The 14,418-nt window shown below is 44.4% G+C and overlaps 1 protein-coding gene across 1 annotated transcript in view; it reads left to right on the forward strand.

Moving 5' to 3' along the window:
* The window catches only part of lrrc4.1 (leucine rich repeat containing 4.1), a 6,613-nt gene extending 1,619 nt beyond the window's left edge, over window positions 1-4,994 (forward strand). Inside the window, exon 1 of the mRNA XM_069687706.1 lies at window positions 1-4,994. This exon is cut by the window's left edge and continues 1,619 nt beyond it. Within this exon, the coding sequence (XP_069543807.1) occupies window positions 250-3,114 (2,865 nt within the window). The 5' untranslated portion in view covers window positions 1-249 and the 3' untranslated portion in view covers window positions 3,115-4,994.
* The last annotated feature ends 9,424 nt before the right edge of the window (window positions 4,995-14,418 follow it).

The following is a 14,418-nucleotide window of genomic DNA, read 5'->3' on the forward strand; positions in this document are numbered from 1 at the left end:
TGAGCACAGTTCATGGAAACAAAAGTACTTCCTAACTGAGCATAGGTCAAGTCCTCTTGCCCATTAGCAAAACCCAAACCCATGTTTACCCCTTGTCCTCTTCAGTTCCCTTAATCTCTTTACTCTGGTCCCCATAACACTACTACTAGTCAACCAGCTACGTCCCCTGTCCCCAAACCCCGCAAACACCAACCCCAAACATCCCCATCCTCCCCCCCAGATGATGCTGAATTATGAACGTGCCACATCATGAGTCTCCTGGGGCGGGTAGCTGTGCATCGTGCCAGGAAAGCCGCCCTGCTCTGTGTAGTCTTCCTGATGGCGCGAGCGTGGAGCAGCGCCTCCCTGGCCTTGGCGGGGGCGGCGGCGTCTCAAGGACCCCAGGGCTGTCCACCGCAGTGTTCCTGCAGTAACCAGCAGGGGAAAGTGGTGTGCACCCGACGTGGCCTCTCCCGTGTGCCCCCTGGGATTCCTGCCAATACGCGACACCTCAATCTAATGGAAAACGCCATTGAGGCGGTGCAGGCTGACTCCTTCCGCCATCTGCACCACCTTGAGGTGCTCCAGCTTGGGCGAAATGCCATACGGCAGATTGAGGTGGGCGCGTTTAATGGACTTACCAGCCTCAACACATTGGAGCTGTTTGACAACCGGTTGACGGTGGTTCCCAGTGGGGCCTTTGAGTACCTGTCTAAACTAAGAGAACTGTGGCTGAGAAACAACCCCATTGAGAGCATCCCCTCCTACGCCTTCAACCGGGTGCCCTCACTCATGCGACTGGATCTGGGAGAGTTAAGGAAACTGGAGTACATCTCGGAAGGAGCTTTTGAGGGCCTACAAAACCTCAAGTACCTCAACCTGGGAATGTGCAACGTAAAGGGTGATATGCCAAACCTGAGTCCCCTCAAGGGCCTCGAGGAGCTGGAGATCTCTGAAAATCTGTTCCCAGAGATAAAGCCAGGCTCCTTCAAAGGCCTACGTTCACTCAAAAAGCTATGGGTGATGAACTCGCAAATCACAGTCATAGAACGCAATGCTTTCGACGACCTATCTTCATTGGTGGAGCTTAATCTTGCCCATAATAACCTGAGCGCTGTGCCACATGATCTGTTCTCCCCGCTCAGGTACCTGGTGGAGCTCCACCTCCACCATAACCCTTGGAACTGTGGCTGTGAGGCTGTGTGGTTAGCACGTTGGCTAAGGGAGTTCATCCCTACAAACTCAACTTGCTGTGGACGCTGTCACTCACCTGCCACCATGAGAGGCCGACAGCTAGTTGAGGTGGACCGAGGTGAGGGCGCTGCAGCTCAGTGTTCTGCGCCATTTATTGCTGATGCACCAAGGGACTTGAACATCTCAGCAGGGCGAGTAGCTGAGCTTCGTTGCCGCACAGCCCCGATGTCTTCAGTGCGCTGGCTTCTACCCAATGGGACTATCCTGACACATGCCTCTAGTCATCCGAGAATATCAGTCCTCAATGATGGTACCCTTAATTTCTCAAATGTCCTGGCAGCAGACACAGGCACTTACACCTGCATGGTATCAAATGCAGCTGGGAACTCCAACGCCTCAGCCTACCTCAATGTGAGTGCAGCTGAGCTTAACACATCCAACTTGAGTTACTTTACCACAGTGACTGTGGAGGTCTTGGGGCCAACTACTGAGATGCCCAAACCTAAAACTACCACGACCACAGCTGCTGCTGCAGGTGCTGGGGTTGCTGGAGGGGGAGGAGTAGGCCTAGGGACAACAACTACAACGGCCTCTCCTTCCGTCTTTCAGCCAGTCTTCATCTCCACGCCAACTGTGCTGCTGCAAAACACTGACAGTCCACCTGGTGCAGCAAAGCCATCTGTGTTGCCAGGGATCCAAGGTGCCACTGGCAAGCCAGGCAAGTCTGGCCCTAGCCTGGATGAAGTGATGAAGACAACTAAGATCATAATAGGATGCTTTGTGGCAGTGACACTGCTGGCTGCTGTCATGCTCATCGCCTTCTACAAATTGAGAAAGCGCCACCAGCAGAGGAGCACAGTGGCAGCTGCCCGCACAGTAGAGATTATCCAGGTGGATGAGGAGGACCTTCCACCACCAGCGTCTGCAGCCCAAGAGTCGTCTCTCACATTGCCTGAAATCCGGGACCATAACAGCATACATAAACTGGACTTTATCAGCCACAAGACTGACTACAGCTTTCACAAACCCAAGGCCGAGTACAGAACCCAGCCTGATTTCACCTTACACAAGCCCAAGGCTGAGTATACCACATATAAGCCAAATATGGACTTCAGCAGCCACAAATCCATACAAGATTACAACACTCACAAATCTACACCAGATTTTAGCCTTCACAGACCAAAGCCTGACTGCAGCCCATTTAGACAGAGCTACAGCACTCACAAACCTAAAGCAGAATACAGCCCATTCAAACCAGACTTTGGCACTCACCCGAAAGCTAGAACTGACTATAGCCCCTTCAAACCAGATTACAGCACTCATCCTAGGCAGAGAAGTGACTTCAGTCCATTCAAACGAGACTACAGCACCCAACCGAAACCGAAACATGACTACAGTCCATTACAATCAGACTACAACATACAACATAAACCTAAAGCAGAATACAGTCCATTCAAGCCCGATTTTGGCACTCACCCGAGATCTAAACCTGATTACAGCCCATTTAAGCCTGACTACAGCACTCAGCCTAAACCCAAAACAGACTACAATACCCAGAGATCTAAAGGAGACATCACCTACAAACCCAAGGACCATTACGCCACACATAAGACTGCACCTGAATACAGCGCCTTCAAGACTGACTTCAGCCCCCACAAAGTGGATTACAGCGCCTTCAAGTCTGACTTTAGTCCACACATTCAGAGACCTAAACTTGATTACAGTCCACATAAACTGGACTACAGCCCGCAAAAGGTGGACTACAGCACTCTAAAGCCCAAATATAACACCTACAAACCAACTGGTCATGGAGCTAAATGGACAGACAACAATGTTGGGAACTCTTTGCCTCGAACCTTGCCCAGCACCATCACAGCAATGGCTGAGCCCTTTGTCATAAAAACTCACACCAAGGAGAAGGTACAGGAGACACAGATTTAAACAGGCTGGCCAAAAGGCTCTCACTCTTTTCCCTAGGTCCCCTGCTCCCACCTACCCCTGTTCCACGCCCCCCTGCGTCCTTTACTCATTAAAATCATGCAATAGAATGCACAACGAAAAAAGGACAGGAACTACTTTTTTGTACAGAGTGCAAACTTTAAAAGACTGATGATTTCTTGTTGTACATGCTTATAAATAAATATATATATGGACAAACTGAAACTACCATGGGTTGGTGATAGAGAAACATATATTAAAAGAAATTGAAACTATTTTCTAACTTGTAACTTCTATTTAAAACAATGAGTTGTTTAAGATGCTGTCTTGACTTTGACAAATGAGGGTAGTCTTGTTTTAAAAAGGGGCATTCTGTGTGATTTTTACACCGTGCTACAGAGAATGCAGTGATGAGAAAAAAAATATTTATACAGAGAAGACTTTCTTTAACAAAAACCGAAAAAAGGTCAGTGTCGATCTTTACAGGTTTATCTTGTAAAAGCACCAAGAATTTGTACTGTGCCAAATGTTATAAATGCAATAAAAAGGATTTTTGGAAGAAAAAAGGAAGTATTAGAGAGAGATGTTTTTTTCCCCCCTTCCCTCTTCCCTTTTCCTGGCGTATACTGTAACGATCAGCCAAATGCTTTAGACACTGCAGTAAGACGCTGCAGCTATACTTTAACCCTAAGTGTGCTGAGTGACTCAGGCAGAATGAATCACGGTGCAGAAGTGGATGGGGCTTCTTTTTTTTTTCTCACCACACCTCCTTTTAATATTATTTTCGTGTAACAGGAGTTACTACAAGGGATTGTCATGGAGCTTCATCAATGTGTGGCTGATCAAAGGCATGCGTTCAGTCTTCGTTCTTAAGTTCTACAAATGCGTTACGATGTTATAAAATGGAACCATGGTATGTCCAAAAATAGGTATAGAGATAGTGAGATTATAACATCAAAGGTTAATTGAGATGCACATTATATGATGCTTTTCAAAGATACAAGCCGGCAGTGGTACCTTGTTCATTTTCTGCATTACAATCTGCTATTATTAATCATGTATGTAATGAGGGAAAAGGTGATAAATTACTGTGAAATACTGTTTGGGTGTTTAGACTGTCTTGCACTTTGCTAAAAAATATAGATCCTCATTTCACTTTTCATTACATTTCCAGCTGTTGGGCCTTCATCAATCAGCATGGGGGCTTTTTATGGTGACAAATGCATTTGGGTCCCGCTGTTAACTGTGCATTTTTCATCTTCGACAATATCACCCCTCTCAATCATAATAGAGCTTCACAGTTCTGACTAACAAAGAAAGATAACATACACAGTTGTGGACGTGTAGCATTAGACAGGCGAGCCTGTTTGTGTTGGGAAACCACAATATGTGGGACTGAAGAACAAACTGGGGGTTTTGCCGTACTTTCCTGTGTAATTATGTCTTCATTCATATTTAATGATATCAGGTTTGATTTATTGAAATGTTAAAGAGAGAGAAAGGTGGTGTGAACTATCCCGGGACCACATTTCAGTAAATAACAGAATAAAATGCTTGGAGTGGGCTACATGTGGGTGAGGTATGAAAACTACAAAAGAACTCCCTGGGAGTGACTGAAAGCTGGGTCGACCGTAATCAGTGCAACCAGGACAGATACTCACTTCCTTTTATCCCCTTTAAAGCTAACAACTATAAAGATAATAAAAATAAATAAATTTAAAAAAACAATAATCAACCTGAGATGCAGGACATTATCAGATCACAGGCGTGTGCAGGTAGGCAACGCTTTCACCAGATAGAGTAGTTGACGACACCAGTTTACATAACCACTAAGAAGTGTGGCAAATCAAGAGCAGGTTAGGTAGAGTACCTGTGAGAGCCACAAGAGAAACATAACTATTTGTAAGGAGACAGAGGTAGACCTGGCGCATCAGAAAAACAGTGCAGCAGTTAGCTGAGAGATGGTGATGTGCTTAACATGCAGTAGAATCAGATGGAAAAGGAGAGTGATGTGTGTCTGTGATGGTGAAAGTTCAGCTCTGAAAAAAAAAAAAAAAAAAAGGAGAGGTGACGTGGTGGAAGAAATGGAGGTTAATAAGGGCTGCTGGAGATGCAGAGTGAACATCGTGCGCAGCTGATTGGGTTTGTCTTTTTACATTTAGTCTTGGAGGACGTCTTGTGCTGGGAAACGCATTAAAATGTTGTAGAGTGGGACCAGAGATGTTTTTTGTTGTGTGTTGGGCTTCATCAAACAAGGAAGATAGAAAGAATGAGATCTTTATAGTGCAGAAGAAGCAGAATGTGGGGAAGAAAATGGAGGGGGAAAAGCAAGATGATTAATTTAAACATCCCAGTTTAACATGGGCATAAGACACTGCACTGACCAATTGTCACGACTCATTCGTATCTCAGACAGCATGTCTTTTTCTCCCACGCCTGTTGTTTACTTGTAATTGGTTTGATAACATACTGTTCAATGAAAAGCCAGTCAAAGGGTCCCCAATAGTAGCTGATATGAGAGGAATGTTCAAACAAGTGAAAACAAGAAGCTATCAGTATGCTGTTTTTAAATGGACAGTGTTGTGGGGTTAGATGTATTGTGACTAACTTTGTGAACAGATTTAAGCGCCATATCAAGCCTTAAGCTGTGTTATGATGTTCGATAATAAGCATGGATGGGGTTTCTGCCACACTATACTGTTGAGGACTGAAGTATGTTGTGCTAAGTGGTCATGTATTTGCACTGGGCTATAAAAGGCTCTGTCATACTAATCGTTCAAAATGGCCACAGGGTCATCTATCAGCCAATCAGCTGGCCCGGTACTGAAGAGCCCATCTCCATGGGAAACACTTCTCTCCATCCCTTCCCCCTCCACGTCATGCCTTTTTTTTTTTTTTTTTTTTTTTTTCCTGTGTGTGTGCTTCATTAGCAATCATGAAGCTATTTGAAAGAGGAAGCAAGGCTAGATGAACCTATTTAACCACAGCTCACAGAGCCTTGGGAGGAGGTGCGGGGGGCAGGAGGGGGCAGGAGTGAGAGGACGAAGAAGATAAAGTGGTATAGAAATTGAGATGTAAGAGAGAAAATTTAAGTGAGAAGGGAAGCATGACAGATTTCTAGAGAGAAGTTATTAAGAAGCAAGCGAAATCGAGAAATTTGGTCAAAATAGAAAATAGTTGGGGTTAGAGAAACGGGGCAGAATGTAGGAAGCAAAGAGCAGGCAGAAATGAAACAAACAAGATATGCACGAGGAAATGAAGAAGACCGGAATATGGTGGCTGATTACAGAAGTGTTTCTGGGAGACTAAAAGAAAAAGATATAAAAACAACATGGGCGAGGTGAAGGGGGTTGATTGAGGGACAATGAGTCCAAAAGGAAAAGATACGTAGGATGGTAGAGGGAAGAATAAAAAATAATAAAAAAAAACACAAAAATACAGAAACCGACAGAGGAAAGCTGATTAAAGTAAAATGAGAAAAAGAAGTGGTAAGAGGGGGACGCAGAACAGAGAGAGTGAAAGGAAGCGAGAGCAAAGGCACTTGGGAAAGGAGTAAGCAGAGCAAATGTGATGCAAGAGTGCCAGCTACAGATGGAACGGGGGATATATAGCTTGGCCGTCATGGCTCTCGCATGATTGCTGAATGGCCCTGGACTGCACCACAAGGAGTGTGGTGAGGGGTAATGGGTGGGGGTGGGTATGGACGGTGGGTAGGGACGGTGGGGTGGGGGGAGGGGGGGCATATATAGTGGAGTGCAGCAGATAAGAAGTGCTGATACAATAAATGGGCTGGACCACTGGGGGGGTGCTTCGGCGAGGGAGACTGGCGGATATAAAAAGGCAGAGAGGATGGAATAGTAGGGACAACACAGTGCAACCACGTGCACGCTTTCCGTGACAAAGGTCAAAGCCCTGAAAACCAGCAAAATCAAACAGTATACTTGCTCTCCCGTTCAGTTTAACAAAGAAGCTCATTTTCAACTTAGAAGCAGGACATTCTGAAACCCAATTATTATTGATGCAATCTCTTAATTAGATTTTTTTTTTCTCTCGTGTTAATCACCATGCACTGCAGCTCAGGAGATGGCTTTAATAAAATGTTATACCATTAAAATTACCTAGAGCAATAGGCACTATATACTCAGCCATTTATCAACCATATCCTAAATGATGTAACGGCAATTTCCAATGTTCACATCTGAAATATGTTCTACTTCTGACTTTTTTTTTTTTTTTACATTGTTCACATCAACATCTCCTAAAATGGGTTGCGTCTGACAAGCTTGCAAGTTGTGCATGCATACTTATAACGTTTCATGGAGGAACTTGTTTCATTAATTGATTATTGATGATCTACATACTCTAGGAAACTGTCTATAATCTGCAATCCTAATTTATGCGAGGGATAAATCCTGCACGAAGCAGAGACTAGGGTTTTTTTTTGGTGTGAGCACAAGCCACTGTGCTAGTGGAGCAGACAGGAGGCTATTCTAAGCAGGCCTGTGAGCGTGCTGCCTTGTGACTCAACATGAGTCAGGGCCAAAGAGTTGTTTGGTCCTAATGTCGTATAGAGGGACTGCACAGGGAGCAGAGTCAAAGGTGGACACGGCACACCATGACAGAAGGATACAGACACTGAACGAGGCCATGATTACTATGACAAAAGAGAAAGTGAGTTGATTCAGGGGAGGGAAGACTGACTCACCCTGCCTTTAATATTTGGCTCTATCCTATTGTCTTTGCTAGTAGATGGCTTAAATAAACAATGTGGCCCATACTGAGAAGACATTAGACATATCAACTCACTTTGACATGTAAAGAAACAGGTCGTGAAGGTAAAAGGTGAGGATGCCGTTAGTGAAGTGGAGGAATTGGTAAAGACAAGCGGATGTTTGCTGGTGCATCTGACTTTGACCGTGTGAAAACGGATGCAAATAGCCATATTTCACTGACCAGCTGGTGGTAGGATTTGTTGTTACCGAGGTCAACACCGGCAGAAGAAAGATTTTCATCGCTGTATACTGCTGGCAACGAGCCCAGTGCTGTTGAATGTGTAGCTCCGAATAGGTGCATGCCAACAGACTTATATACTGTGGTCAAATTCACACAGATCCCGCTGCTGAAACTGAGACTGAATGGCAGGTGGGTTGTGCGAGCTATATTTGCGATGTGGAGAACTGCTCAAGTGTGTTACTCCCCGAGACAGAGTTTATTGCCCATTTGGTGGGTGAAAAACATCCCTGTGTTTTCTTAGCAGCCAGAGACGATGAAGCCTTACTTTCATGATCCTGTCCCAACAGTTGAGGGCGAGGCGTGCGTGCGTGTGTGTGTGTGTGCGTGCGTGTGTGTGTGTGTGTAGTAAATAATGTCCACTGAGAGCTGTAAACAGGGGATTGAGACATATGCGAGTTGGGGTATGTCGAGGCTTTTTTTTTTGCGCGTGCACCAACACAAATAAAGACGCACGATGTACGCACGATGTACGTACACGCAGAGCAAAAAGAAGAAATGAAATCACTGACCATTAATTTCACTGCTTTTGTTGAGATTTACGTCCTCGAGAGAAATCATGTTCACAGGCACAGCATCACCAAGGATACTGTGCTCAGGCTCGGTCCTCACTCACCCACTCACGAGAAAAAAAAAAAAAAAAAAAAACATACAGAAACAACAAGACAGAGGATCCGAAGCCACACAGTCCAAAAGCCTCAGATGTCGTCTTTTCTGGACATGTTGTTCCTTTATGTCATTTTTACAACCTCAAATGTGTTAACATGTTGTTTTCCTTTGGAACTCAAATATGGCCAAACACCGAGGCTTAAACAGGGCGATGGAGAACATCGTCCTGCCTCTGGTGCCGACTGTGTTTTATAGATATCTAAAAAGAATAGTCATGTATCAAAAATGACGAACTCCTTTGACAACATTACCGTTTCAAATTTCTTTGTAACTCAAACATGTTTCATCACCAAGCCAACAGACGCAACAGCACTCTGCTGTATGTTAACTGGAGTGTGAGAACAGCCATTGAGGCATTTAGACTCATGTTCTCATGGAGAGGCCGCACTACTGAAAGGTGCACTGATGTGATTTTCCAGGTTGTTTTTGTAGTTTCCGTGGCACTCCTGCCTGTTTCCATTCCAGTCAAGGAAAGATGAGAAAAGAATCTGTACACAAATTGCAGATAAGAAAATATTTTTGCCGTTATGTTCAGATGGACTAAAGAAATGAGGACAAATGAAGTCTTCCTCGCATACCTGACTGATGCTCCATGCAACAAGCAGGGAGAATTTTTTTTTTTTTTTTTTTTTTACTGAGAGTGTTCTGGGATTTCATCTGATCCAGGATGACAATTAATGTATCTGGGTGTAGACATTTTGGTGATTTGGTGGAGAAGCAGGGTTACAAAATGGCCACCTGCATCGTTTACGACAGGAGAAAGGACTCGGTGAGAAAAACGGCCAAGGGAGAGAGAGCTAATTGAGGCGGATAGTGAGGGTGAGACATTATCTATGATATCCTGATCTAGCTTGTCAGAGGACAGCAGTGTCACATGGAAGACGGTGTGTCGGTAAAGAAGTGGGCACGAAAAGGAGAGTGGATAACAGGGAGACAAAGGGCGAGGATGGGGAACAAAGAGCAGCACAGATGGGAAGGGAAGAAGAGCGCTGGAAATGTGATTGCAAAAGATAAGAAGCCCCGATTTGACAATTTAAGAAGAGCTCACTGATCATTCCGCGGTAACTGTAGGATCACGAATTCATACTGATGTGGACTTCACGATGACAAGCAGTGTGCTAATGTCAAAGACTTGCTGAGAAAAACGTGCGCCGCTGAGCACAGGCTGGCAAATCAAAGCAACGTCAAGATGAAAGCTCTGACAAGCTGCATGAAGCATCCGCGGGTTGAAACACCGTTTTTTTTTCATGTGACGGCAAAATGATTTGGTCCCTGCAGCAAAGTGCTGCGCGCGTGTGTGTACACGCATGTGCGTGTGTGTGTAGTTGGGTCAGCAGGGATCTTTAAAGATCAAACAAATCAATAGCCGACCTGTGTTTGCAGTAGGTAACTCCAGGCTCACTGCACTGTTGGTACTGAGGTCTTTGTTCTCCAACTTGAGTCTCCATCATTTAGCAGGGGGCATTGGTTATTTGGCAATAACTTCATCTAAAAGGAATAAAATGTAGATGCAACACATGTGTACTCACAACAGGAAGGGAGGGGAAGTAAGCTCAAAAAGCTGGTTTTACTCTGTGATGCAGGCGCAAGTTTTAATGGCTCACAAATAAACATCATCTCTGAAGTGCTCGTTTAATATACAGTGCTTACTTTTTAGAAATGAATGTGAGCCGCTAAACAGCTAATTATTCCCCCCCCCCCTTTAATTTTGACTTGAAATAAATCCGGTTAGACGTCAGTGTAAAGAGGAGCACGAGTGCTTTGAAGCGGTCTGTTTGTGGATATGTGTCTGATGCAGCCGGAGGCTTCACTGGCCGATGTCCAGCGGTTTCTGGTCCCGTCTTAAGATGGGATTCAGCAGCTGAAATACAGATGTGTGACTGCATGTGATCTGTGTGAAGGAGCTGGTGTAGGAGTGAACCTGTGCCAGTCTCAACTGTGCCACCTCCGCAAAAAACCTGATCAAAGCACACGCCATCCCAGAAAACAGACGGCAAAGAACTTTTAAATCCGGTAACTGCTTATTAATGTCAGACGAGACAAAACTAAAACTTTGTGAGATCTGCTCGAGCTGTACTGGGACAAACCCCAAATTTAAGAAGAATAAATACAAATGGGAAGATGTAGTTCATTAAACTGAAGTTTGTACTCTTAAACCTGACAAATTCACTCATCAGGAAATGGAAAGAAAAGGAATTGGGTGGATTTGAACTCTGAAAAACGGAACCGTCAGGGAGATGTCGCGTCGCCACACGTAAAGTGACAGTAAGTCGGCAGCACTGCAGGTACCTTGAACACTAATTATCTCAGGACGGAGAACTCTTCAACAACAGGTGAATCAGAGGCACCCTGTGACCCCCGAGCTGAGCGCCACCTCGTCCCCGTCAGCCCGGCTGATATGAGAGTACCTGCCCGACGGGGGAGGCCAATAATTAGACAGGCAGTTATACCCCCCCCACCCCCACCCCCACCTCACTCGTCCCTCGCTGCAGCCAATTAAACACAGGCAGACACATCACAGACGTATATGTGCATGCGGGCTTGGGTTAGACCATCAGTTATAATTTGGTTACTGTCGCAGTTAAAATGACTTGGAATCACGTTGTGTGGCATCGTTAGGGATGTACACCAGGAGATTAAATATCAGCGCGTGGCGCTACAGGTCAGAAAGAAATACAAGCCGGTGGTAATGTGTAATGGTGATTCCAAGAAGCAGAAGGCCTATAAATGGGGATTTAATGCAATGAGAAGGAGAAGAGGACAATGTGAGCTCATGGGAAGACAGAGGCAGAGCGGGTGGAGGGAAATGATCTAAGAAAAGACTAAAACAAAGGAATGGGAGACAAAGAAAGGTTAGGGTGTGTGATGGGGGAGAAGAGAGGAGAAATAGAGGAGGCTCAGGGTAGAGGAGACTTGGCAAGCGTTCACCCTCCCACTCTGTTGGCAGCAGCGGCACAAACTGTTTGCTCACAGCAGTACATGCATCTATTAGTATTGTTCCAGGAGATAATAACTCTGTGTGCGACTGTGTGTGTGTGTGTGTGTGTGTGTGTGTGTGTGTGTGTGTGTGTGTGTGTGTGTGTGTGTGTGTGTGTTTAAGTGTCAATTCGCAACCACAAAGTGGCAAACGAGTTGCTGTGAGGTGGCAGACGAACAATATGGAGCAGCAATAGAAAACGAACGCGGAAGCGAGCGTCGGCCTGTCTGTGGGTGTGTCAGACTATAGTGCTAAATGTCAGCACTATAGAAACACCACAGGCCACGGTGCTATGAAGAGCGCGGCTCCTGACAGCTACAGCTTTCATTAATTAATCCTAGCAGCAGAGTACCGGCTATCAAAACATTACGCAGTTGTTGGATGCGAATAAAAAAATAAATAAGTTAAAAAAAAAAAAAAAAGGTTTTATTCTGGCGAGGTGTTCAAACCTTTACTCTCCAGTACAGTTATAGTTATATATCCGCCTGCCTATTGTTCACAGCTTCAGTTTTTCCTCAGTGAAAGGATGTAGAAGTCGAGCACTTGTTTCTAACTGTAGGTCCAACAATGCCAGCAGTAGTAGAGCCTGAGCTTTGAACAGCAAGTATCGAGGAATTGAACCGGGGCAAGGATATTGCATAAATTTGATGGACTGTCCTCTTGTTTACGGTGTAATGGGAACTCATATGGTCATATTTATATGCTTCAATATGCGCGTGTGCTTGTGCATTGGGAAATAAGGCAGCCAAGTTGGAGCTTCTTTACTAATGCAAGGACAAATTCATAGACCGTTAGAGATGGTTTGTGCTTGGAGTCGGCCTTGTAGCTTGACTGGGAGTCTGGTGGAGCGAGAGAGAACAAACTGGGAGTGTATTATTCATTCTGGGGACATTTCATCCACTCTGTCCGACTGTGACATTTTTGTCCCACTTGCAAGTGTCACATGATATAAAGTCAAGAAAGAAAACTTCTCTTTAGTGAATCTTTGTTTCAGAATTTCCACAACGACAGCTTGGTGAGTTCCGGGTACGACACACATGATATGTTGATCATCATGTTGTTGTTGATGCTCCCATAGTTTCAAAATTAACCCGAGGTCTACGTCCATTAAGATGCAACGACACAGAGGACAACGACATATATTTGTCTGTCCATGCTCCATTGAAGCACGTATATATATATATATATATATATATATATATATATATATATATATATATATATATATATATATATATATATATATATATATATATATATATATATATATATATATATATATATATATAGTCCTCCTAGTCCTCCTAGTCATCTCCTAGTCCTCTCTGACTAGGAGGACTAGGAGGACTAGGAGATGACTAGGAGGACTAGGATATGACTAGGAGGACTAGGAGGTGACTAGGAGATGACTAGGGTGACTAGGAGGACTAGGAGATGACTAGGAGGACTAGGAGATGACTAGGAGGACTAGGAGATGACTAGGGTGACTAGGAGGACTAGGAGATAACTAGGAGGACTAGGAGGAGACTAGGAGGACTAGGAGATGACTAGGGTGACTAGGAGGACTAGGAGATAACTAGGAGGACATTGTGTTGCAGCTCCGCCGTGCTCTGCTTCTCCTGTTTTGTTTGGATTTTTTTTTGGTCGCTCCCACTTCCCTTTTTAACCCTGTCTGTGCTAAATGTTGCGCAGCAGCTTGGACTGGACACACTCATAAACCACTAAAAACACCAGCAGGAGTTTAAAGGCAGTTTGTTTTTTGTTTTTTTAATAAATCCATTTTTGATGCAGCTTGTGGGGGAAATCCCAGGTTTTTAACATTTCAGGTTTCGTAAGGACGATCGATGTAGGTCACCAGGTTAAGCTGCCGACCTCCCTGCACCGCGATGATCGAGGAAATAAACAAACACAAACATTGCACAGTCACGAGAGGAAGACCCCCCCCCCCCCTCCACAATCCCCAAGGGAGTATATCAAATCAGGAATGTCTCTTTTATTTTATTTATTTTTACTTCTTTCCCTTCCTTCAGTGCTTTCTTCTATGTCCTCTTGATGTTGACACTGCGATGACAGACCTTACCTGTCACTTCCTGGCAACAAGCTTCGACTCATCTGATCCGTCAGCCTCTTAAAAGTTGAGATTGAAAACGACCTCGGGTCAAACGCGACGTCACGTAACGCAGTTTAGCAGAAGTGTTTAGAAATAAATGAAAAGTATTCGTAAACTGGAGATTCCTTCTGTCCTGACTGTGTTTCTGTGCCGTGTGATTGCGACCAATCGGATCTTAAAGTAATCTGCCTATTAATTTATTGATTATTCCACTAACTGTTTAGAAAACATTAAAAAAATAAATGCTTCTAGCACTTTTCTGCAGCCCAAATAGTTTTATTTTGTCCTACAAACAGTCTAAAGCCCCAAAATCTTTATTTACCATCATGCTGTACCAGAAAAAGCAGCAAATTCTCAAATTTTAGAAGCTGGCACCATCAAATATTCAACAATTCTACTCGAAATAAGAATCTAATTTTCTTTTAATCACCGAATGATTAAACAGCGTCTGACCTGAACTCTGAATTCAACAATAAATACATAATAGTCATCATTTTAGGCTCTTATCTGGTGTGAGCGCCGCGTTCCCTCTTGAAAGATC

Source organism: Brachyistius frenatus, unplaced genomic scaffold (genome assembly GCF_029030835.1).
Source record: "Brachyistius frenatus isolate BFR_SWC_R1_liver_20210118 unplaced genomic scaffold, ASM2903083v1 Contig_483, whole genome shotgun sequence".
NCBI lineage: Eukaryota > Metazoa > Chordata > Actinopteri > Embiotocidae > Brachyistius > Brachyistius frenatus.